We start from the raw sequence: 24,179 nt of genomic DNA on the forward strand, positions 1-24,179 counted from the left end.
GTGTTCAGTAAGCTAAATTCATTTTAGCTAAATTCAAAGTTTATGTTATATGCCTGTCTCAAAGGTAAAAGCTCCATATGGCACGTGCTGTGAATGGTAATGCTACATTTCATTGCAGATCGTAATCAATAAGTACACTGAAGTTACTGTAGTTAACTATTATTAGTTACTAAGGTTAACATATTATTTTGTTACTAATTTTCAATATGTACAGAAATTCAATTTTCAATATGTATACATATATAGAATTTTGATGATTTTCCTTAGGGGGTGTTTGTATTACATTTTTGCTATGGATTTCTATAGCCTACCCCACTATACGAAATTTTCGGTTCATGATGCCAACACCGGAACGAATTGAAATCGTATGGCTAGGGTTCACTGTTGGGCCTATATAAAATTTTGATGTTTTTAATCTCTGGGTGTTAGATAATTGCTATGGGTTTCTATACAACATTTTCCAATGCCAACATTGTCTTACAATGCCATCATCAGAATGAATTAATGTCATGCCAGGGTCCAATGTACTGGAATTATTAAACTAGTCATAACCCTTAACGCTGGCATCATGTACTTAACTCACTCAAGTAAACATTTTTGTGATGTGTTCAACCGTTGCACTTCATGCGACTAATAAAATTTATGAAATTGAATAGATACTAGCATATAAGTAAAAATTTGCAATTACATGTATTTCATTGGGTATCCATCAACCCATCAAGGCTACGAGTAGTTAACAAATGGCATTATTGAAGCAGTCGACATTTTTATCCCTGAATAAAAGCTTTTATTCCAAAACAGAATATGATATTCTCCAACGGTCATCTTGCAAAGTGGTGGAATTATATCGGTTACATGGTTAAAATGAACTGCCTGAAATCCTTGCTTGCAAGTCTCCACGATGGTGAGTAGCGTAGATTTATCTTCTCTCTGTTTGCTTTTGGATTTGCTTGTTTATTAAACTCACCTTAGCTTATGATCTCAGGTTACAAGGTACAGTGGCGCTCGTATAACGAAGCTTGTCGACGAGTAATAGAATAAACATACTTAAGCGTGGCTATAACAACCATCACTGAGGCACACGCTAAAGTATTTAAGGCGTTGACTGTAATGATTGACGTTTCATTATTCTTTTTGTTCTAGTCGCTCGAACGTGTTCATTCGCCATTGTCAACGGTATTGGCGGTTACTTGCTGCACTGGCTCTCTCCACTACATGTGCAGTGTTTGTAAGACCCGCCAAGTAGGCCAAACAATCCTATCATTAACCAAAAGATCCTGCATCTACAAAGGTGAGTTGTACAACTAGCACAAACCTGTTCTACGGTATTAATGAGTAGAACTTGCTAGATGTATATGGCTTACTTAACGTGTTATAATATTTTATTTGCTCGTTAGATAGCCTTCCTTCCAACTGTGCGTCTGTGGCCTACCTCACATCGGGTAGCTAGCATAGCCAGATATCTATGTAAATTTGATATTTATTTGATCAAATGAATGCTGAAAGCTACTGATCATGTAGCCCTCACGTAGATTTGAATCCGAATTTGAATCGCATGTCAAACCAATCAGAACGCACATAGTTGATGTTACATTGAGTCTGACTCCTACTTCTTCAGCTATTCACACAGTAAAGTCACGTCTTTGCTATCATTTCTCCATGTTTGATTTGCTGCCCTTGGCTATATAGGTGGGGCGCATTTCACTCTGTTACAAGCCCCTCACTGTCCTTCACTACACCTTGCACTATCTCTATGGTATACCCAAATCTCTAGATAATGTACATAACTATACTAACAGTATCCTGTTTTCTCTTCGCTGATATCAGACCGGTTATGCACTAATAAGCCCAGCTATCTTGCAGCACTTGCTATCTGGGTAATTTTATGGCTGCCATATTTAATGTTCTCCCTATCAGTAACTTATCTTACATCTTTCATTGGCCTTAACCCAGGCTGCAATGTTTGATGGAACGATTAGGGGATGCTCGGCAATCGAACGTGACGACAGATTTGATTAGCTTTCTAAGGTTCTTACCTAGGTACAGCTCATTATACCGGGCAGCATTCGTGCGACGGAGTCTGGCTTCATTAGACTAGGTAATTGTCAACAGAGTAATTTGTCAACAAAAGGTTTCTTGCGCATTGCGTATCAGTTCCTTTTACGCTTGATGTTTCCTACTTATACCATGTGTATCATTTACCAACATGATATTGTTAGACTAAAGCCACCATGGCTATGTTTGATGTCTTTAATTTTGTCCGAAACGAAAATAGCTCCTCACTGAATTCTGTCTCATATTCAAATGATAAGTGCTTTTGATTGAAGACATCAATTATGACTAGCATGTTGTTCAGCACCACCCTCCTCGCTGAGTGGGCAGAGGGCAGGGCTGAGTGATGTTATGACTGCTGATGATTTTCAACTTTTTTTATTGTAAGGGTTGTTGAGAAAGTTATTAGCAAATAAAGATGGTATCCTAAAGTTTTAAGGCTAATAAGTATTTTTATGGCCAAAAGTTAGCATAACCGTGAAGTTTTTGCCCAAAAGGCAAATTGTTTCAATCGCTGTCCATAAATTTGGTTAAATGTTGCCTATCAGACCTCAGTAGACTTTACCATCTGTTTATTGAGGAGCTGTGGAGTTATGCTTTGTTCATTTATGTATGGCAATCCACTGGAGGGATAGTGACAGTTTAATTGTTAAGATGTAGGGCCTACAGTAGGGTAGTGTGCAGGCAGGTAACTGCTTTTGTACAAGCGCTGGAGTTCATCTTCCTAGCCACCTTGATGTCAATTATGTACTACCTGTGGCAGAGTGATTGTCTAACGCTATTGGACATATTACCAATTAATCAATACCTTGTGGTTATCGGCTGTTGAGTTGAACTACCCTAGGACACTTATATTTCGCTAGTATTTAGTTTCGTGAGTAGCACACAGAGTAAAATTTCGCTGCAACTTAATTTCGCAGCTCTGATGAGTGCGAAAATATAGTGATGTGAAAATAAATACAGTGGAACAAACAAATTAGATTCCTCAGGTCCGGTCCTCTAGTAAAAAAAGTTGTTATATTTGCGACTAGTTTGTATTTGTAACCCGCAGGTATAAATGTATGGCAGAAATCGATAATTCAACGTGATCGCTTGCTGCAATTTGTTTCTTGGACTATCAATGACGTCTCGGTCCTTTCCGTCGTGACCGATATGGTACCAATATTCGATCTCAAGTATTTATAGCAAGCGATGGCCATGGCACGTTTTGAGTTCACAATATTTCAAATTTAAAAAAAATCAAATACAGTACATGTCTCATAAAAAAGAAAATAGATAACAACCAACATCACAACCAGAACTGTATTACATGGTTGGACCTGATGAGGGTTGTTATCGTTTTTGGTTGGCAGTAAAATTCATCACTACAATAAGTATTATTTAATTGTATGACTTCACCTACCAGACTTTCATCCTCATCAGTTACAAATTCGGTGACTAAACTGATATCATCATCTTCTTCGTTTGTCTTGGCTTTTCTAAAAAAACTTGTTATCTTAATTTGCTTTGCCATGCTGCTCATTCGGTGTATTAACGAATTTACTAGAAATTTCCCAATGAGCTCGATCACACACAAAATTATCTGCATTTCTAATATCACGATTTTGTTGTGGATATCAATGAACTACAGGGCCGTATTCCCTTGGACAGCTGGCCGGCTAAGACGCCCCAACTTTTTAGGAATTTCATAGTCCAACGGCTATAGAAAGGTTTTTATCGCTGTAGAATATCACTTTATTCGAAGCCATAGATACAAACGTCCACTTTTAGTAGTTCTTAGGCGCCATTATTATCTTCATCAGCGGCAAAATATTCTTGTTAACGACTTTTATAAAGGTTTGCAAAATATCAAGTTTTAGCAAACATCTGCTTGCCCATATCCTACTTAATGAACTTGAAATAAAATCGGCAAAAATGATCTTTGTTAAAACGCTTAAAAAAAAGATGTCTTCTTTCTGAGCTTTTTAACTGCATACTAGTTTTGCCTGTTTTAATTTTAAAACGTTTTGTCAGTCACATCAGCTAAAACAAAGCAAATCTTAAAAAATAGAAAAATGTTGGTACTTGCCAATAAAATTTTTTAAAACTTCACGTGAGAGGCCCGGCTGAGGCCCTACATAAGAGAAACCTGTTGGGAGCTTACAGCACCCCCCCCCCTTCTCCACACCCCAGATGTTCATAACTAGTCGTCTAACATTAGCCCCCCAACTTGCAACCAGTGAATACAGGCCTGCGTAGAACATAGCTATTTAATTTCGAATTTTCGCTAGTTCGTTATGATAGTTTAGTTTCGCGCATGAATTTTTCGCGTGATGATGACTCCGCGAAAACGCGAAAGTTAGATGCCGCGAATACTTAAGTGTCCTAGGGTAGTGTAGGCTTGCTAATGGCGTCTAGTGCAGCAGATTGTTAAAGATTGCATCATGCTCCATCAGCAGCTGGCTCGGGCCAAGTGTGAGTCACCTTGCACAGGGTTTTTACTTTGAACAGGAAGTGTTATTCATTAACATCTTGACAAGAGCTAGTTTATGGGGAGTCTGCGCCATAGTCCATCTTGGCAAGAGTGAAGATATTGGAGAATGTGTTGATTAGGTTCTGGAAGTTGTTGGTTTCACCAAATTCATGATTCATAACTTTGTGCAGGAAGTGTCATTAGGGTGTGCGATGAGTCATGGTTTCTTAAAACTTGTGTTTTAGCTAAACCTGATGAAGGTTTGTGGATCTTCCATGTGTAGGGTCATGTTACTGAGATTTACATGCTGAGTTCGGATCCAAATCGTGACTCTTGCCTCATAATTTTTAGGAGAAATCCAGTAGTTTTTGCCTTGATGGAGGTGAGGTGTAGGTCGGTAGGACTTATGCGATAGCAGGATTGTGCCGGTCTGTTGACACAGCGTGTGGTGCCTTATCAGCATAAGCTGCGGCCTGAGATAGTTATTTTAAATGTTGTATCGGTTTTAGGCCATGATACTCAACTGTTTGCCCTATAACAAATCTGCTTGAAATATTCTAGCATCTTTATTGGATTTCTTTGATGGCCAATTCTATAGTAATCACCATTTCAGTCGTATATCGCTGAAAGTGACGTATAGAAGATAACTCCCCGTTTGTGGATAGGCTTATGACTAAGCAGCTTACCAACTAGGCCTACTACTTTTCATGATATATATATATATATATAATTATTTTATATTTGGTACATATATTATACACTTAACTTTATGATCAAATTGCTCACATGAATCAGCTTTGTACACGCTATGTTAGTAATTCCCTGTGAACCAGTTTTTATCCATCTTTTCTAGCGGAAAGCTATGTTCTCATAAATATGATATTATAATAACGTCGTTTTTTCTACCTAGTGGTAGCATTACTTTCAGATTGGAGATTTGTGCCGGGCAAAATCATAGCAGTGGCTGGTTTGTCTGTGTCCATAATTTTTTAGCGCTGATTATCATACCTTTTTGCAAATCTCTGTCAACAACTATGTTATGTAATAAACAATAATTGAGACCTATCCTTAAACTGGTAGTTATCCCTTGCATGCTGATTTAAAAATGTGCCATCAATCACTTCAGTAATTTAATATGTGAATGTCAGAAAAGTGCAATAGACACGTCTGTTATCTACCTTGTTGTGTTTATCAGACCTCGAAGAACATTTCAGGCAACGTATTTGATAATACATTCTAGAGTTTGTTTTTGAAAACCCAGTCAGCGAGGCCTCTTCAATTTGTACGATCGCTCACTCTAAAGATCGTATGCTTTAATATGGTTATCCCATAAGCATATCACTTGTAGTCAGAAAATCTCAAAACCTACTTTTTCAAGATATGTTAGCGTAAGAACGTAAGATATGTTAGCGTAAGAGCGTTCCTATATAGTGTTTAGCTGCTGATGCCCTTAGGTTGTTGTGGAAGTTCCTTTATATCTAGAAAGTTGGTTTTGGTCCGATGTAAGAAGGCATTCACTGTTTATTGATTCAGCTGTCGGTAATTCCCTACCTCTGAATGACTTACATACCCCCTGTACTTTGGGTGCAGCTGACCTCTTAAATCTGGCATCAACATAATAGTCCTATTATACTGATGCCAATATCAGGACTAAATTGAAAAGGCAAGCTTTGCAGCTGCCTTTCCAGTTGGTAGCTCCAAGTACGAGATTAGCCAATGATGATGCTGTGGTCTTTGAAAGACCTAATACTAGGCGAAATGTCAGTCGTATGTCCTATAAATAGACTGTGTTTAAATGCGAACAGTTTGTCTATTTAGAGTTAACAAGTTTGTTGCAGCCAATTGACAATTGCATATGGGATAGACTTTTAGAGATTACATATTTCTGTTAGTGTTGCTGTCAAACTATCCATCGTTTTTTACGTCATCAAGCCGTTTGCGCATGCGCTCGTTCACGAAAAGCCGCCAAATATGTAGAAAACGATCGTTTTTATTTTATTTAATAGTATTTTTTGGCGTTGTTTTGATACTATAATAAAAAAAATTGCAAACAAAAGCATCGTTTTCAAAAATTTATTGCAAAAGCTTTGTGGTGTTAACGATAAAATTGTCTATAAAGATGGCCGACAACAATACAATTACATCACGAAAAAACGAAGGTTTTATTTGGTAGCAATTGCCGTGAAAGGCAATATGCTTACCAAATGTCTAAAGTGCTGACCTTTATCGATCAAATATGTCATAGTCAGTCATTTAGAGAAAGTGTTACCTATATAATCTGTAGTCGAACCTATTTATTTGAAGTTATGATCTTAACTCAAACCAACCAACAAGCTTCGGCTTTGTTGCTAAGATTATTGAACCAGATGATTATACATGAGATTGTGTGGTGATTTGCCTGTTTGTTGTATTCTTGTGAAATGTGGTTCAGTAGATTTGCATATTTCAACATTAAAATCGTTATTTTAGGTGTCTCCAACTTCTCATAATGGCTGGCAAACTTCCAGGAGGTGTGAGTTTGGAATTCATGTCCCAAACAGGGCAAGCTGATGTTACAACTGTTCTATTATATGTGAAAGCTGGACAGAATGGTTCCTCCTATGGAGCATGTCCTTTCTGTCAGACTGCTGTCATGCAGCTCCTTGCCAAGGTATTTCATTTTGCAAGATATGATTTGACGCTAACGAAGCCACGCACTCTGCTGCCAGTAAATCTGCTTGCACACTTGCCAATAATTGGGTTGATTTTGCCAAAAAGCCCCAGTTAACCAAACATTTAGAGCAATGTTTCATATTTTAACCAGACTTGTTGAATGGTCAATTAAAACTGGTATTGCTTGGGTCAAACTTTCAGACAGTTTTTCTGATAAAACAATATATCAAGAAATTCTCCAATATATATTATCCAAAGGGTAGGCGTTCTTCAAGGTGCTTTGGGTTCCTTCATAAATGTAGGGGATAGGCAATTCATTACACATGGAATGTTCAGATTTAAGTTCAGTAATTTGTTCCTTGAAGATGTACTTGAAGATCATCTGACTGGACACATATTACTCCTGTTGTAAGGTTCAAGGTCATGCGGTGATCTCCAGTGAATCTAACAGTAAATCGAGAAAATCAACCTTTGCCAATATTCATATGATATCTGGAGCGCAAAAGGCATTCACGCCATTAAACATTTTAAAACAATTTGAACCAAATATTTTTTGTTTACAATATTCGTTACAGTTAGTATGTAAATACTGATTCATTGAAATCATTATTAATAATTTTTTTTAATTTATCAATTTATCGTCAATTAATTGAGCCAATAATACTTTACATATATATATGTTATTTTCATAAAAGTGTGAAACATTCTTTTTATAATATACATGGATTCTCGAGGAATTTTTTTGGCTGATGTTCAGCTCACTTTAGCGACTGTATCGTCTTTATAAGAGTTACGGTGAACACAGTGCAATGAGATTTTCTGTTGCTGTCCTTTTGGACTTGACACTGTAGATCCTTTAAATTGTTTTAATGAAATGAGCCAGTGTTTATGATATAAATTTGATGGATAAACAAACCTTCAAAATATAGTCATTGGCTTACATCACGTCACAGAAATGGATGTAAATCAGGTCAATATAATTAACCTGATGAAATTTTCAAGATCAACCCTGTCAGGAACATGTAGCGCGTAGAGAAAAACCAGCTGAGAAATGCCAATTTGTTGGAGTCAACGAGAAGTTGTAGCCATGCATGGCTCATTTATAAGGAAAAGTAAGACTTTAAATTATAAGGACACAATTTTAATGCGTAATTTCGAAATTTTTCAGTTATAGTCATGCTCCTTTGATGTTCATTAACGTGCAGACTGAGATATCAGAGTTATTTTAAGAAAATTAATTTAGTGAATTGAACCACCCGACAAATACAGTAAACCCTAAGTTTTTCAGGGCTCACCTTTTCGCAGTTTCAGTATTTTGTGGTTGAAAAATATTCATTAAAAGTAAAAGACAATTTATCAAAAAAGCATTAAAACTTTAAATATATAAAATATACTATATAAAATGCATAATTCTCTCTCTGACCAAGGGAGATTCCTCCATATGCATCCATGCTAGCAGCAGTCAGCTAGCAGCTATTTTCATGCTGTTATACGGTTTTACAACCACAAGTTAACCACAAGTACGCATCTTCAGACCAGATTAAGTCCAAACTTAGGACAAACTACGTAGTACCTGTATTCTCAGGCTTAAATACTGGAACCGAAGTTGAAGTATAAACTGAAAGTCAATCAAGATAAATTAAATTTACTTATAGGATATAAGTACATGTTTAAAAAGCAATTTAAGTGTTCTGGTGTTAAAATTTCAGCTCTTACGTATACTTAGAAAAGTTAGTTTGTATTTCATAGATGTTTACTTATCGCGAGGAACACCAGTCGGTCCCCATTAACTGTGAAAAGTTAGTTATTACTATGCTGCGATTTTATATTTTAAAAATCTCAAGTTTTTCAGAAGAATTTTGGTCGTTTATAAAAGCATATGACTTGTTTTAGTAAAAGGACAAGAGGACTTCGTGCCAGGGCAATTTTTCTGAATTCAATTATTAGCCAGCCATGAGTTTCTGTTTATAAATGTTAATGGATACAGTTATTGACTTCAGCAACTCTTAACTGCCATAAAATGAAACCACAGTATGAACCCACCTATAAGCCTATCTTGCGTGTAAGCCCTAATTGAGGGGATATACAGTAGCTTTTGCATCAGTTTCAAAAAAGTCGTGAGACTAGGAGGTCATAACACAATTGTAGGTGGAGAGAAATAACAAGAAAAAGGTCATGAGTTCTTATATGCAACATGCTACATAGTGCTTAGTATCACATAATTGGTTAGTACATAGTAAGAAGGAAGACAAATCCAGTGAGCGTAAAAGAAAACTGCCAACAAGTGCGCGATATAAACAACAGTTTGTGTTATGGCTGTTCTATAAGGTCGCAACATAGTTATACTTGTTTGTTGTTTACTGAAATGTATGACTTCATGAGTGCATGAGCATGAGACTAAGGCTATTCTCTCAAATTATCATGTTTTCCCAGTCAAACAGCGTATTGCACTTCACGAAGACGGAAGTAGGGCCTCTAGAAGAACCCTTTGACTGAGCAAACACGAATGTTGACATAGCTATTGATAAAAATTGAACTGCATGTTAACATGACTATGAATCAGCTCAGTGCTTCTGAAAGGCCTATTAGCTAAAATAGGGATTTTATTAAATACACAGTGTGAATTGACTAGCATTCTTACTCATTCTTTTGCTTGAACAGTTTTGTCATTTATGGTAGTCAATTTGTTCCTCAGTACAATGCGCTAGCTAGCATGTTACTTTGTACAGTAGAACCGTGTGATACAACGTTAATCCGTTCTGGGGTTGGAATCGTGAAACGAAATTGGCGTATGACAGCGCCTCTTCATACCAATGCTTTTTGATGCTTCTATTTTGAAGAAATACTTATGTAGAGAAGCCTGTTTTTGGCGACTGCTCATAATATTGATGAAATGATTCGTGTACTTGTTGTTATTAACACTGTCTATGAGACGACTTGAGAGAATTTTTTCTCAGTTTTTTGTGCAATAAGTCTCGAAAGGTTTTCAAACCAACTGATAGCTTTCCTCATTTCTGCTGATGACGTCTGTTCCACCATCAATCTAATTTCTTTTTATTTCCCCGCTCCGTTATTACAGTAACCATCTTTTTGCATCATTTTATCATTACTAACAGCTTGAGGATTGATGGCTAGGGAATTAAAGTTTCCTATAAGCACTAAAAAGCACCACATACTGTGATACCGTAAACACGATGGAGCCTTCTGATGATTCTTCACCTAGCTAATTGTTATCTAGTTAATAATTAGCTCGTGATTTATGGCACGCATGATGACACTGTGTTGCGGGCAAGTTGAGTTACCTGCTATGACGTGTTTCAATGACATTCCCACGATGGCTTTTTCCTGTAAAAAACTACACTGTTGCTAATTATTGACCCCCACAAGTCACATAAATAGCGATGCAGTCTTGTCAGACTAAGCAGCATTGGAATATTAGCGCATTATCCCATTCGGAAGTGCTGAAATTGAAATAAAAAACGACTGAAGTGTAAAAACGTTTAGAATGGAATTGTCTGCACGATATTTTAATGCACATCATTCGCAAGCATGAAAAATTTGATAAAGTTTTGATAAATATTTGCAAAACTCGCTCAACTTGCTCATTTTTGCCGTTTCCATGATGCATGTTTCCCATGTTTTGCAGATTGGCTCAAATTTACGTGGCTTGAAAACATGTCTCAGTACCATGGATATTGGTGTCTCACAATGTAGCTTGTTGCAAATTATAATCCATGTAAAAACGCTTTTGTTTCATATTTACCTTTATTCCTTATTTACCATATTTATTTTCAGTATAACTGGAATTCTTGGTTTCGTTTCTATATTAATCGTTGTTTGCAATGTCTATTGTTTATAAAATATATGCCTCTCTGTTTTATCACCTTGTAGGCCGATTTAACTTATGTCAGCTACAGGATCAAGACTGTTGATCTACGAAATCCTCCAGATGAGTTTAAACTCTTCTCCAACAGAGTTCCCTTCCTCAAGTATGGTGACAGCATCAACATTACTGACATGGACGAGTTTCTCAACTTTTTCGACTCCATCTGGTCTGAACATCGCATAGAGTGAGTTAAGAATACCTGCCTATTTTATAATCATAGTTCGGTGTGATGCCTGTAGAAGCCGACCATTATTTTCAACACATTTTTTCATTCCAAAGACGATTTGGTTGAATTTTAAAAGAATTTTCCCATTGTAAATATTTTTCATGTGTTTCATTAATAGATAAAAGTTAGAGGCATCTTTATACTGCATTTTTGTACAATAAACTGGATATTGAAAGAGAAGATTATATGTAAAGTGCACTGAATTTTTTATAAAAAATTTTTTAACAGGGTAGGTCAGGCTGGGCAATGTATCACTGTTTCTCTAGGAACTCGTAGCGTGGAATTGTGGAAATAGCTGTACCACTTGTGCCTGCTTTTCGAATCATGATGGGATGAACGCACTACCAAAATTACTTTTGTTTTTGTTTTTTGAGGCAAAACAAAAACGAAAGAATTGTATCTCCAATCTGCTTGACCATCCATTACATTCCTACTTCAACAAAAAACTACTACACTTTATACCAGGCTCCAACACCTTGCCCATTTACTTTATAGAACCGTGTTATGCAAAAACAGCTTTTTCTTTCAATACAGGCAATTTACTTTAATATCTTTTGTTTTTGTCTCATTGTCTAATTTGCTTTAAACAGCCGGGTGTAAGCGAAGTTATTATCTACCCATCCACAAAGTACAGTCAGTATTTTGTAACATAAACCACAAGGAATGCTGAGTGTAAAGAGTGACATTGAGAATGACATTGAGAATTGTGTGTAATTCACCAATTATAAACACTGCTAATATATCCAGAGTTTTGAAGAGTCACTTTTGCTTGGCCTGTTGCGATCATGCAAAATTGAGCACATTTTTAATATAAGCACACTCAATGCATCCACCAAATAAATGATCATTTATCATTCCTAGCAATATTAATACATCATTGTTATTTTCATAAAACTTTGCGTATTATATGTTATGATAAATTTTCACGGCTTACTTTTCCTCATAAGATAACCTGTTTCACACTATAACGAATTTTACTACATTTTTTGTATATAAGTATATATGTTTAATAACTTCTATTCCATCGCTTAATCTGAGTTTACATTTTGGCCATAAATAAAATTTCGTTAACTAAATCTCTAAGCACCCTCCTCCTCTTTAACGGTAACCAATTTTGTTATTTTTGTCTCTTATAATTTCATAATCAGTTGGGCTCTATTGAAATACTCTGGATTTTTTGGCATATTGCTGTTTTGTGGTTGGTTTTACAGTGGACACATTGCAATAAGCAGAGTCCCATTAAATTAGTTATAGTTTGAGTAGTTTGATATTCAGACCATAAGATGATCAACTTTACTTTCAAAGAAACTTGTAAGAAAATAATATATTTTTCTAGTCAGGTTATATAGTAAACGTAAGAGATTTTATTCCACGTTTTAGAGTTGTTGCATTCTGTAGTATGATTAAGTAGTATTAAATTATGAAATTCGTGTTAAAATGTGGATACATTGAGAATTCCAAAGCTTGTTTGGGTACAACTGACATTTTTCATCATGTACTTGTACCTCCGATGGTGCATGGGGATAACCTTTTTAGTATTGGAGGAGGTTTAAATATGGTCTCGGGAACACAGCAGTAATAGTGAAAAAATAAAAGTTAAAATTGATTTCATTCATAATAAATTTACTAAATTAATAATAAGACCTTCGATCAAAGGCTCCGGAAAAAGTTGTATTTTAAAGAGTTGGCGTTACATTGGCAGTTTCAGATCAATTTTGTTTTCAGGTTTAGATTTTATGTGGATTAACCGCGTAAATAAGTATCCATACTTCAACAATATATTACTGTCTCCATGCTTCAGAAGTCATCCCTTCGTAAAATTCTTCCATGCTCGCAAATTCGCAAAACTGAAATTTTGATTTTTGGAAGGAAGGTTTCTCGGTGTCATATATATTCTTAAAAAAATAGGTCCTTCAAAATTATAATACTTCAACTTTCGTATGTGGTATCGGGCTTGTATTAAATTAATTACCATGTTTTATTATTGCTACCGTGATTGTTCAAAAAATGATTACTACACATCTTCAATGTGGCAGTAATCAATGTTAAGTAACTCTCTCTAAAGAATGGCTTCATGCAGCGATTTATGATCAGAAGAAGTTGTAAATCTCAGCAGTGTAATAGTCCCATTAGCCTATTAGGACAATTGAATTAATGAAAATTGACTACCAGCAATTCTCTCTGACCGAATGAAAACTCTTCTGCAAATAGTTCTTCCAAAGAAAAACGACCCATATATGACAGTTTTTTTTTAAGAACAAAAATGTACCGATAGTTTAGTGTAGGTGTTCAGTGACTGTTTCGATATAGTGATGTTCAGTTGCTTCAAAGTCTACATGATAAAACCTGTTCACCTATTTGGTTACAGTATTTCATCACCAAAACAAAATCTAAGTCTGTGGTTGGTTATTTTTGGCTACCTCATTGCTCTACTATTATTCTGTTCATGTTTTACTTTTACCCTAGGACAAAGAGATCCGGAGCTCTTGCTGTCATTCGAGACTTATTCTCCAAGTTTTGCTTCTTCATCAAGGGTGTTACCAATTCGTCAGCTGCACTCGTCAGAGAGCTAGTGAAGATCGATCATTTTCTTGAAAATGTTTCGACACCGTTCATGGATGGAAAGTCGTTAACTCATGTCGACTGTCTGCTGTTACCGAAACTGCAGCACATTAGAGTTGCTGCTAAAGTTTACAGGGGTGGGTTACTCCTAGGTATATTAGAATCGCAGTTATCATTATCTTATATGCTAGATACAGTGATGCATCTGCGTATGAGGTATTACCAGCGTGACTCGATTCTAAACTGACCTTGACATATTAACTGAAATAGGGTTTTATGAGTTGAAAATTAAATACAGTGGAACCTCTACTTACGGAATTCATTCGTTCGGGAAAACGTTTCATAAGTAAAAAAGAATTTTACTGCATAAATGCCCTAATCCGTTCCAAGCCCAACAAAACTTGGGCGTAACTTTTGTAATGATGATAAACACATGTTATGATTAAAATCCATGAAACATACATGTTGTAATTATATATTAAACAAGAGATATGCATGGAAAGAAGAAAGAACCAGGAAATAACAAATGACAACTACGAATGTATGTTTGCTTGTCTTTGATGTGGGCCATATAGACAAGGCAAAGCGAAGATTGCTGAGCTGGGTGTTGCATTGTTGTCTTGGAGTTGATTTGCTCAGAATAGCTGTTTTTACCAACGTAAATAGAAAGATATATTTACATTGACACAAACTGCAAAACTATGTCGTCACACAAAAAACCCAGAACTTGAATTGCTAGTAACTAAAGTTGTCCTACTCGGTGTGTAATAATATAATGAACGAAAAAGAAACGCTTGTCAGTTCGTGATTTTCACGAGCAAATGAAACTGTGAGATATGTTTTATGTTGCACATATGGAAAGCGAATGCGCCAAGATATGAAACAAACAGGCTAAAATACAAAAGGCTTTTCCTATCGAGAAACGTCTCAAATCAAAGCAAATTTTCTACCAAGACACGTTTCATAACTTGAAAATGTCACATGCAGAATCTGTCGTAATTAAAGGTTCCACTGTATACTACCATCTCTAAGGTTTAGCTCAAAAATTGGGTTGCTGTTTACATAGGTACAAGTATGTAAACTTTACATAATTTTATCCCTCCAGGCTTTGTTCTGTTTTTATTTGGATAGTTTACGTGATATATTTGGGTCAGCAAACCATCCAGTTATATTGATAAGTCAGATGTATTCACCATTCTATTGTATTATTGTAGACTTTGACATCCCGATGGACCTAAAACACCTCTGGCGCTATCTTCATTCCGGTTATGCAAACAAAATATTCAGAACATCTACACCTTCCAATCAAGAAATCGTCCATTTCTGGTCTGAGTATAAGGGAGTGCCACGTCTATCGGCAGCTGATCGGAAAAAATATTCTGTGAAGACGGAGCCTGTGTTCTGTTTGGAAGTTCCAGATGAAGTCAAACCTGCTCTTCCAGAGGTACCTGTTTCTTTGGAACATGCTGAACAGGCAGAAGAACAACAAAAGACGGAGGAAATCGAAGAACCGTCTGCAAGTGTGGCTGAATACGCCGAGGTAGAGAACAATCATGTGGAAGAAACTAGTCACTTAGCAGAAACGAATGAGGCAACGGAGACCAGCCAATTTGAGGAAACTAGCGAAGCTGAGATCGCGGAGGTCCCCCCTGCTTTAGAGAGTCATGACTACGAGGCTATTCCGGATCCTGTCTCTAATGGAAACGTTCCGGAAACCAGTCAAGTTGAGGAAACTAACAAAGTTGAGAGCGCGGAGGACACCCCTGCTTTAGAAAGCCATGACTACGAGGCTATTCCGGATCCTGGTTGTAATGGAGACTCTTCAAGTCCAGAAGTTTCTCTGGAGAAGTTACAAGTCGATGAGAGTGAGAACGTGACTGATAAAACTGAAATTTTAACCGGAATGTCTGAGACAAAAGCTGTGGACCAGAATTCTGGTGCCGAAGAGCCGAAAGAACGATCAAGCGAGATCCCTAATACAACTAAACATGTAACTTTTGGAAGTGGTGAGGAGGTGATTCCCGATGCCAATTGATCATAGATTATCAGATTTAGGCAGGGCCATTTGGCTTGATTTTATGCAATATTCTTATACCGATTGCTGTTTAAAGTATTTCATCTTTTGTGAAAAAGGAGTTTTTTTATCCAATTGACAGTGTCTTATTTATTCATATACCTTCCTAAGAATGGTGTTTTTATATTTTCAATAAACTTGTGTGCTTGCATCTTGTAGCACTCTCCTTACCAATTTGCTGGCTTGGCTTGGTCAACTTTTGGCCAGTCATCCTTTAATGGGTTTGATTGCTTGTCCAGTCGACAACCAGTAATTACTGCATCCTTTGTCAATGAATTTTTCAGTTTAAAAAAATGTTTTCATGTTTTCTTTAAACTATCTTACCAATACCTGAAACCTCTATATGTCCAATATGTCTATGCCTAATCTTCTGTCCACCTGAAACCTCTATATGTCCAATATGTCTATGCCTAATCTTCTGTCCACCTGAAACCTCTATATGTCCAATATGTCTATGCCTAATCTTCTGTCCAACCGGAAACCTCTATATGTCCAATATGTCTATGCCTAATCTTCTGTCCAAGTTACTTTGACTGTTAGGCTAATTTTTTCGCTGCTGATGAAAACAATTTTCTGCTGTCGTTGAACTGCTGTGTGCAAGTTGAAGACTATCATGAATAGTAATATTTTAAAGGATTGGTTGGTTTGTGCATTACTAGCTGATCATCATGATGACCTTGATTTGTACCCAAGTCTTTTCCAGATTCTAATCCCTTCACATTTATGACCAAAAAAGGAAGGGTGTTGTTGTAGTTGAACAAGCATGCTGCCTCTTGATAGTTCAAACCTCAATTTGTTACAAGCATTGCAGCTGCTCAGCACTCCTGTCATAATGAGATAGTCTAATAAATTTATTTAGTCTTGTTTCTAAGATTAACCATGAAGTTTAAGCAGGAAGATCGAGTGCATTCTATGCTTTGACACTGACTGAACGCTAGTTTATTGGTGTGTGTATAAAAACTACTCTGTATTGTTACTAATTGCTTTGTCATGATTGGCTGGCTGATTTTCAAAGAATATATTTTAGAACGCAAACCAAAAATACTGGATAAATGCAGTTTGGCATATAATAGAAACTTGGGTGATTTAAAATGAGATAATGCCATTGCGAATAAAAATTGCTTCTTGGATAAACTGCAGTTTATATTAAGTGTTGTAATAAAATTATTTTTATAACCTTCAAGGATGAAAGGTTTTGCTCGTATTTGATGTCTCGATGTGCCTATGAAGCAACTTTTTTATTTTGCCTCCACTGTGTTTTGGTCTGTAGATAGAAGGCCAGTAGAAAGTTGTTTCCATCTCTCCTTTCTACATATTGACAATTGAAACTGAATCTAGCTACAAACTAATAAATTCAAACTGCCAGTTATTGAAGCGCAACTGAATTTAATGTATTCATTTATACGTTAATTATCATTAGAAGTGCACAGGGAGCTTCTTGACTGTTTGCTGTGCTAGACTAGACTAATTTATTTCACTGAAAGATTTTGTCACAAACAAGTCAGCAATGAATCAGACGACACACAATAAGATAAACAATATTATAGATTGCCACACTGAAAGCATAACAAGGAAACATTTCTGCACTAGCTTGTAAAAACTGTTGATTCACATAATGTGTTGCATCAGCTGACATACAGGTGTGATGATCATGAATAATCAGAGAATACAAACATTGGTACATTACATCCCTTACCAATTTTACAGGCATTAAGTCCTGTTGTGACATAAATCAGACAGCTACATTTGTGTAAGCAGTTATTTAAAAAACATCCATTAAACAAAGCTAATTTGTAACACACAGTGTAAAATATATATATAATCAGAATAAAATGAGACTAGCTATAAAGTATCCTAGGGCTAATAAGATTTCAGCTTCAAATTCCACAAGGTCCTACTGTAATCTGTTTAATGTACCCTAATATCCCCATATCTCTCTGGTGGGTGACGTGGTCGGGTAGAGTCATGGTTAGGAGCCAGTGGAATAGAACAGTCAGCCCTATTGGCCCCCCTTAAGGTACTTTGGTTACCAGGGCCCAGTTGAACTGCGTCAGGCAAAACTTTGACAAAAGTGGAGTTTCTCCGTGTTTGTTTCCCACTCTCATCCCTAACAATTATTTCAGACCCTTCTTTAGCCACAACTGTTTTGGGGTTTGATTCAAAATTACCATCTAGCTTTCCCCCTTTCTCTTTTCTCATTAAAACCTGATCTCCGATCTCAATATCCTTACTGGATAAACGCTTATCTACATTTTCTTTGTTTACATGCTTAGCTCTTGCATCAAAATCAGCTGCTTTCTCAAACACAGTTGGATCAGTTTCACCGCACAAACCAGGAAGTTTAGTTCTCATTTCACGGCCACCAAACAGAAGGCTAAATGGTGCCACACCTGTGCTGCTGTGCGGTGTTGATCTGTATGCCATGAGAAAATCCCTCAAAGCCTTGCCTAAATTTTCCTTTTTACCATGTGCAATTTTCAAGGATTTGAGAATCGTACGATTTACCCTTTCTACCTCTCCATTTGCCTGAGGCCACAATGGGGTAGTTGATATCCACTTTATATTACAAGCCTGTAAATAACCCTGGAACTCTGCTGATATAAACTGAGGACCATTATCCGTTCTCAGAGTCTCACAGTACCCAAACCTAGCAAACACGGTGTCTAGAAACTCAATAATCTTTGCAGACTTGGTAGAGCCTAGAAAGGCACATTCAAAATATCGAGAGTAATAGTCGACAAGCACCATAATTGACCTACCATCTGGTAAAGGACCTAAAATGTCAGCACTCAAGTATGACCATGGTTTATCCGGAAACTTTGTCATTGTCACCTGCTGAGGTGGATCTGGCTGAGATACTGTCATACACTCAATGCATTTCCTACAATAGCTCTCTGCCATTCTGTCAATACCTGGCCACCACACTTTGGTTCGTAGCCTCTGCTTGGTTTTTTACAATACCCTGATGACCTTCATGAGCGAGTTCCACAGCCTTATCTCTCAAACTTCTGGGTATAACAATCCTCTTATCTCTCAGTACAACACCCTGAACCTCGCTAAGCTCAATAGACACACTTTTGAACGAGGAAGGACAACTCCCAAAATCATTGCTATAAATGGCCTGTTTCAAGAGCTTGATTTCCTCACACTGATTAGACTGGTCAACTATTTCCTCCCATGTCATAGCTTTCGGAACAGAGTCACGAGCTGTGTATTCCATATAACTCTCACTTGTAACATTGCTAATAAATGGAGAATCACCAACCCAATTCACCATCCTAGACAATGGATCTGCTATGTTTGATTTGCCACTCTGATACACTACATTGAACCTGAATGACTGCAACCTCAATGCCCATCGCTCTATCCTAGGTACTGGCTTAGAACAAGGATTGTTGAGAATAAACTGCAAAGCCTTGTGATCAGTTATCAGCTCAAACTCTGTGCCCAACAAATATAGCCTGAAATGTTCACACGCCCACACCAATGAGAGTGCCTCACGCTCAGTTTGGCTGTAACGCTTCTCGATATCAGAAAGTGATCTATGACCATAAGCAATCACCTGGTTAACCCCATGCTGTGTCTGTACAAGCACTGCCCCTAAAGCAAATGGAGATGCATCAGCAATTAATTTCGTCTTAGCATTAGCATCATAATGCGCCAGTGTCTCTGCATTGCTCATCAAGTGTTTGATCTTATCAAACGCTTTCCTTTGCTCACTTGCCCATCGAAACACAACATTCTTATGCATCAATCTCCGGATAGGCTCTGACACAGTTGCAAGATCAGGGAGAAAGCGGCCCACAAAGTTCACCAGACCCATGAAACTTCTACACTCAGTTGCATTCTGTGGGGCTTTGAAATTAACTACCGCTTCTACTTTCTCAGGATCTGCCGATATACCTTTATCTGAGACAATAAAACCTAGAAACTTGACCTTGCTACAACGGAATTGGCATTTCTTCGCGTTCAAGGTTATACCAACGTCTCTGAGTCGCTCAAGCAAAGCCTTCAACCTTATATCATGTTCCTCTACCGACCTAGCTTGTAAGAAGATATCGTCAGCCATGTTTTGTACACCCTCTAGACCTGACAAGACCTGCTGGATGATATACTGAAAACATTCTGGGCTAGCATTGACTCCCATTGTCAACCGCTTGTAACGATACAGGCCAAATGGAGTGGAGAAAGTGGTAATATCCCTTGATTCTTTCTCCAATTCTACCTGATTAAATCCCTGATTCATATCTAAGCGAGAGAAAACCTTCCCTCCCTCTAAATTAGCAAGCATTTCCTTGATTGTGGGAATGGGGTGGCGTTCACGAGTAATTGCCTTATTTGCCCTTCGCATGTCAACCGTTACCCTAATGTCACCATTGTCTTTAGGTACACACACCAGGGGACTGCTCCACCGGGACGGGACACCCACAACCTGCTCTATGACATCCTCACCCACCATAGCATCTAATTTCCTACGTAACCCCTCCCTGACTCCAAAAGGAGTTCTCCTAAGAGGTTGAGCTACTGGCTCTACTGTAGGGTCTATGTGGAATTTGACCTGATATCCTACCAGCTTACCCAAACCTTGGAAAACTGTCGGAAAACTTTTAATTATGTCATCAGAATTGCCAGGCAAAATGTTACACAAAACATTATCACTATATGACACTAAAGACAGACTAACAGCTGTTTCATGTGATAACAAGCATTTAGCCACACCATTGTAAACATAGAAAATAGCACGTGCCGTTTTATGACCACATTGAACAATAGCACTGAATGACCCACACAAATCTAATTTTCTCTTGCTGCCATAGCCAAAAAGATTGTCATCATCATTGACAGCTTGCAGTGAGATGCTATGCTTGGACTTCAGCTTATTATAAGTGTCAACACCAATAATATTGCTGCAGGCTCCAGTATCAAGAATGAATGGAATTCTCTCACCCATAATGTTGATGTAGCATCTAGGCATCTTACTTCTAATGTGCTGAATGGCATACATATCGCTATCGCTTGACTCGGGGTTGTTTACTGCGGACACGGTAGTAGACCTTTTGGGTTTTCCATTACAGAATTTAGATCCCGCAAAGTGTCCTTTTTTGTGGCATGTGTTACAGTTACGGTGCAGGGCTGGACAATCTGTACTGCTGCTAAGATGTTTCTCGCTCATACACCGGAAACATGCTTTCTTCTTAACAGTAGAACTAGGAGTAGACGATTTCTTACCATGCCTCCTTTGCTTCCTTACAGCTGAGACATCGACTGCAGGTAGGGTGGTGACACTCATCGAGTCTAATTTCTCCTCAATCTCCACTTGTCGAGCTATGGCTACCACTTCGGAAAGGTCTGCTTGTCTGTCAGCTGGCATTGCTGAAATCCTGTCCCGAATTGTCTTACTATTGACACCTATCCGGAATTGTTCTAGCAGATTTTCTTCCAAATTAGCCTGAAACTCACACGTTCGAGCTTGAGATCGTAGTTTCAGCACAAACTCTGAAACTGACTCTGATGGACTTCTTTTCACCTCTCTGAATTTCGCCCGCTCCATCATCTTGTTCGTTGTTGCTCCATAATGCCTTTGCAGCAGCTCAATTAAATCCTCTGCATCCACTTCTTTTGGCTTCCTTGGTGCAGTTAGGCAGGCCAGCGTTTCATATTGCTCTTCTGACAGTCCCATGATGAGCACATGTTTTTTCTTTTCCGGTTTGGTTCCGTGAAACGCATAATAACTGTCCAATTTTTCCAAATACGTCTCAACCTTCCCGCCAAACACCGGAACCGCTGACGCTGTGGTTGCACCTGTTGCTGCCATTTTTTTACCAGTCTATCGTAGAAACTTTTTCCTTCGTCGCCAATTTAATGTATTCATTTATACGTTAATTATCATTAGAAGTGCACAGGGAGCTTCTTGACTGTTTGCTGTGCTAGACTAGACTAATTTATTTCACTGAAAGATTTTGTCACAAACAAGTCAGCAATGAATCAGACGACACACAATAAGATAAACAATATTATAGATTGCCACACTGAAAGCATAACAAGGAAACATTTCTGCACTAGCTTGTAAAAACTGTTGATTCACATAATGTGTTGCATCAGCTGACATACAGGTGTGATGATCATGAATAATCAGAGAATACAAACATTGGTACATTACACTGAAGACACACTTTTTGACATTTAGAAAAAAGTCATGACATTTTATAGCTTGCATGAGTTATTTCAGTTACAACATTGTACTACGTTGTTTAGAGAGAATGCATGAATTTTGAAATCATTTTGTCTCCTTTCTGTTCCATGGTTGACTGGAAACATACGATTGCTTGGGATTGCTTCACAATGATATTTTTTTTGACACTAGCTGGATACCCAGCGTTGCGCATGTAATACAAAAGTTTTTGTACAGGAAATTTACTTTTAATCAAGTTCAAAATCAACATTTACCATTCTAACTTTTAAATGATGCTGTTTGTTTATTTCTTGTGTACCATGCTATTTCTGTTTACTTCTGTTTACTGTGTTAATTTCTGTGTAATTCATACTGTACCGGTTGTAGTGCCTATTAGGCCCTACATATCTATAATGATTGCAATAGTCATGTTGGTTATATGAGTTTACGCATTTTTCTTCACCTATGTCCATTCATTTTTCTTCTGGTGTGGCGTCAGGGATTTTTTTATAGTATGGGTTTACGCATAACGCTAGCCGCAGTGTTTAACGTGAAGCCATGAAAGCCTATTCCAAGCATTGCTCAAATTTGTTCCATGGTATAGCCAGTTGGACAGTGCAGTGTATTGGGTAATGGATGTCCGCAGAACTGGAGGTTGTGAGTTCAAATCCAGTTCGCAGCGGATTTTTCGTTCTAAAACTTTATCACCATAGCTGGACAGATGGAAGTACAGACAGATGGATGGACAAACATTGAGATTTATATAGATAGAATGTAGGCCTACCGCTATTTTGAAACTTGGCTATTCACACTTGGCTACTATTTGTTGTTCTAATCGCTATGAGAACTAATCGTCTAGACTGTCAGGCCCCTCCACCTCATGCCATTTCCTACCGACACAGTTCCAGTAGCGCTGAAATCCTCTCACATTAGAGTAATAAAACACTCATAACCCGCCATTGAGATTAGGTCCCTTTAGACCAAGCCAGCTACATAAAAGAAATAATATTTATTACAGCTTTGTTCCCTGAGGAGTTAGCAGATGTCCCGCAGTTGTACTGAAATAAATGTTTGTCAGGCTTCTTTCATGTGCTGTTTTCTTATACTAATAAGGAAGGCATCTGAACTAGTTACCCAGAGGTACTCCTAAATCCTGAATACAAGCAGTAGTTTGAATAAATAAATGATTCTGACAGAGTCATGAATCAATTCTTTTGAGGCAATATTACTTGTTTATGTTTGACTAGGTAAATTTGTTTAAATTTATCATTACAGTTAACTCTCGTCATACGACATTAATTCATTCCAGTGTTAGTATCGTAAGGCGGAAATTTCAAATAGAGGGGTGTCGAAACCCATAGTAATAATCTAATGCAAACATCCCTGTAAAATTCAAAAGATTTTATATACGTACTGTACATATTAAAACATTGTAACAAAATAGTATGTTAACCTTGGCAACCATAGCTACTTACGGTAACTTTGGTGTATTTGCTGGTTATGATCCGCAATAAAATGTATTATTAAAATGTACTACGTATGGTACGTATCTTAGAGAGTTCATTCCTTCGAGACAGATGTATAACATAAACATTGTATTTAACTCAAATGAGTTTAGCTGGCTAAACACATTTGAGTTAAATACGTAAAGCTAAGTTTTAGTATGTATTTTACTAAACTGTAAATTTGTCATCGTCTTAAATTATATCTATTTCCGGTTTTGTTTTAATTATAATTTGCAACGAATAATGCTGAACAGAGATATAGATTGAGCAACGTATCTCTTTCAGGCATTGTGGGAGGGATTTCCGCGAATAGCGTATTAGCATCTTCGTTATTCTGATGTATTCATCACACCGACTGCCAAATTTAAATGTCGAGAGAAATTTCGGTCGATGTATGGCAAAAAATGTCGAATGACGGAGACAAAAAACATAGTGTTTCACATCATAAGGCGAAGAAAACCATATAACAGGGTAATCGTAACCTGGGGTGCATTATATTATGATAACGAGTTCGAATTCCATGCGGGGCAATATCTTTTCCCAACTTCTAACCGCAGCTTCGGACAAACACGGCTCTTATTATAGTAAAGATTGTAAT

The 24,179-nt window shown here is 37.4% G+C and overlaps 2 protein-coding genes across 2 annotated transcripts in view; both read left to right on the top strand.

Moving 5' to 3' along the window:
* The window catches only part of LOC137404309 (transcription initiation factor TFIID subunit 10-like), a 43,384-nt gene that overhangs the window by 6,116 nt on the left and 13,089 nt on the right, over nucleotides 1-24,179 (top strand). The window lies entirely within an intron of this gene.
* Nucleotides 1,160-16,055, top strand: LOC137404320 (chloride intracellular channel Clic-like). The gene is made up of 5 exons (XM_068090508.1): nucleotides 1,160-1,291; nucleotides 6,974-7,154; nucleotides 11,048-11,226; nucleotides 13,735-13,967; nucleotides 15,045-16,055. The coding sequence occupies exons 2-5, from the start codon at nucleotides 6,993-6,995 to the stop codon at nucleotides 15,863-15,865; spliced, it is 1,395 nt and encodes a 464-aa protein (XP_067946609.1). The 5' UTR covers nucleotides 1,160-1,291; nucleotides 6,974-6,992; the 3' UTR covers nucleotides 15,866-16,055.

The sequence above is a fragment of the Watersipora subatra genome, chromosome 9 (assembly GCF_963576615.1).
Source record: "Watersipora subatra chromosome 9, tzWatSuba1.1, whole genome shotgun sequence".
Lineage (NCBI taxonomy): Eukaryota > Metazoa > Bryozoa > Gymnolaemata > Cheilostomatida > Watersiporidae > Watersipora > Watersipora subatra.

Excerpts from the sequence above, each read along its gene's own strand:
- LOC137404320 (XM_068090508.1), top strand. The coding sequence starts at position 6,993 with ATGGCTGGCAAACTTCCAGGAGGTGTGAGTTTGGAATTCATGTCCCAA. Across the intron at positions 7,155-11,047 it reads TCATGCAGCTCCTTGCCAAG|GCCGATTTAACTTATGTCAG; the intron begins GTATTTCATTTT and ends ATCACCTTGTAG. Across the intron at positions 11,227-13,734 it reads TGGTCTGAACATCGCATAGA|GACAAAGAGATCCGGAGCTC; the intron begins GTGAGTTAAGAA and ends CTTTTACCCTAG.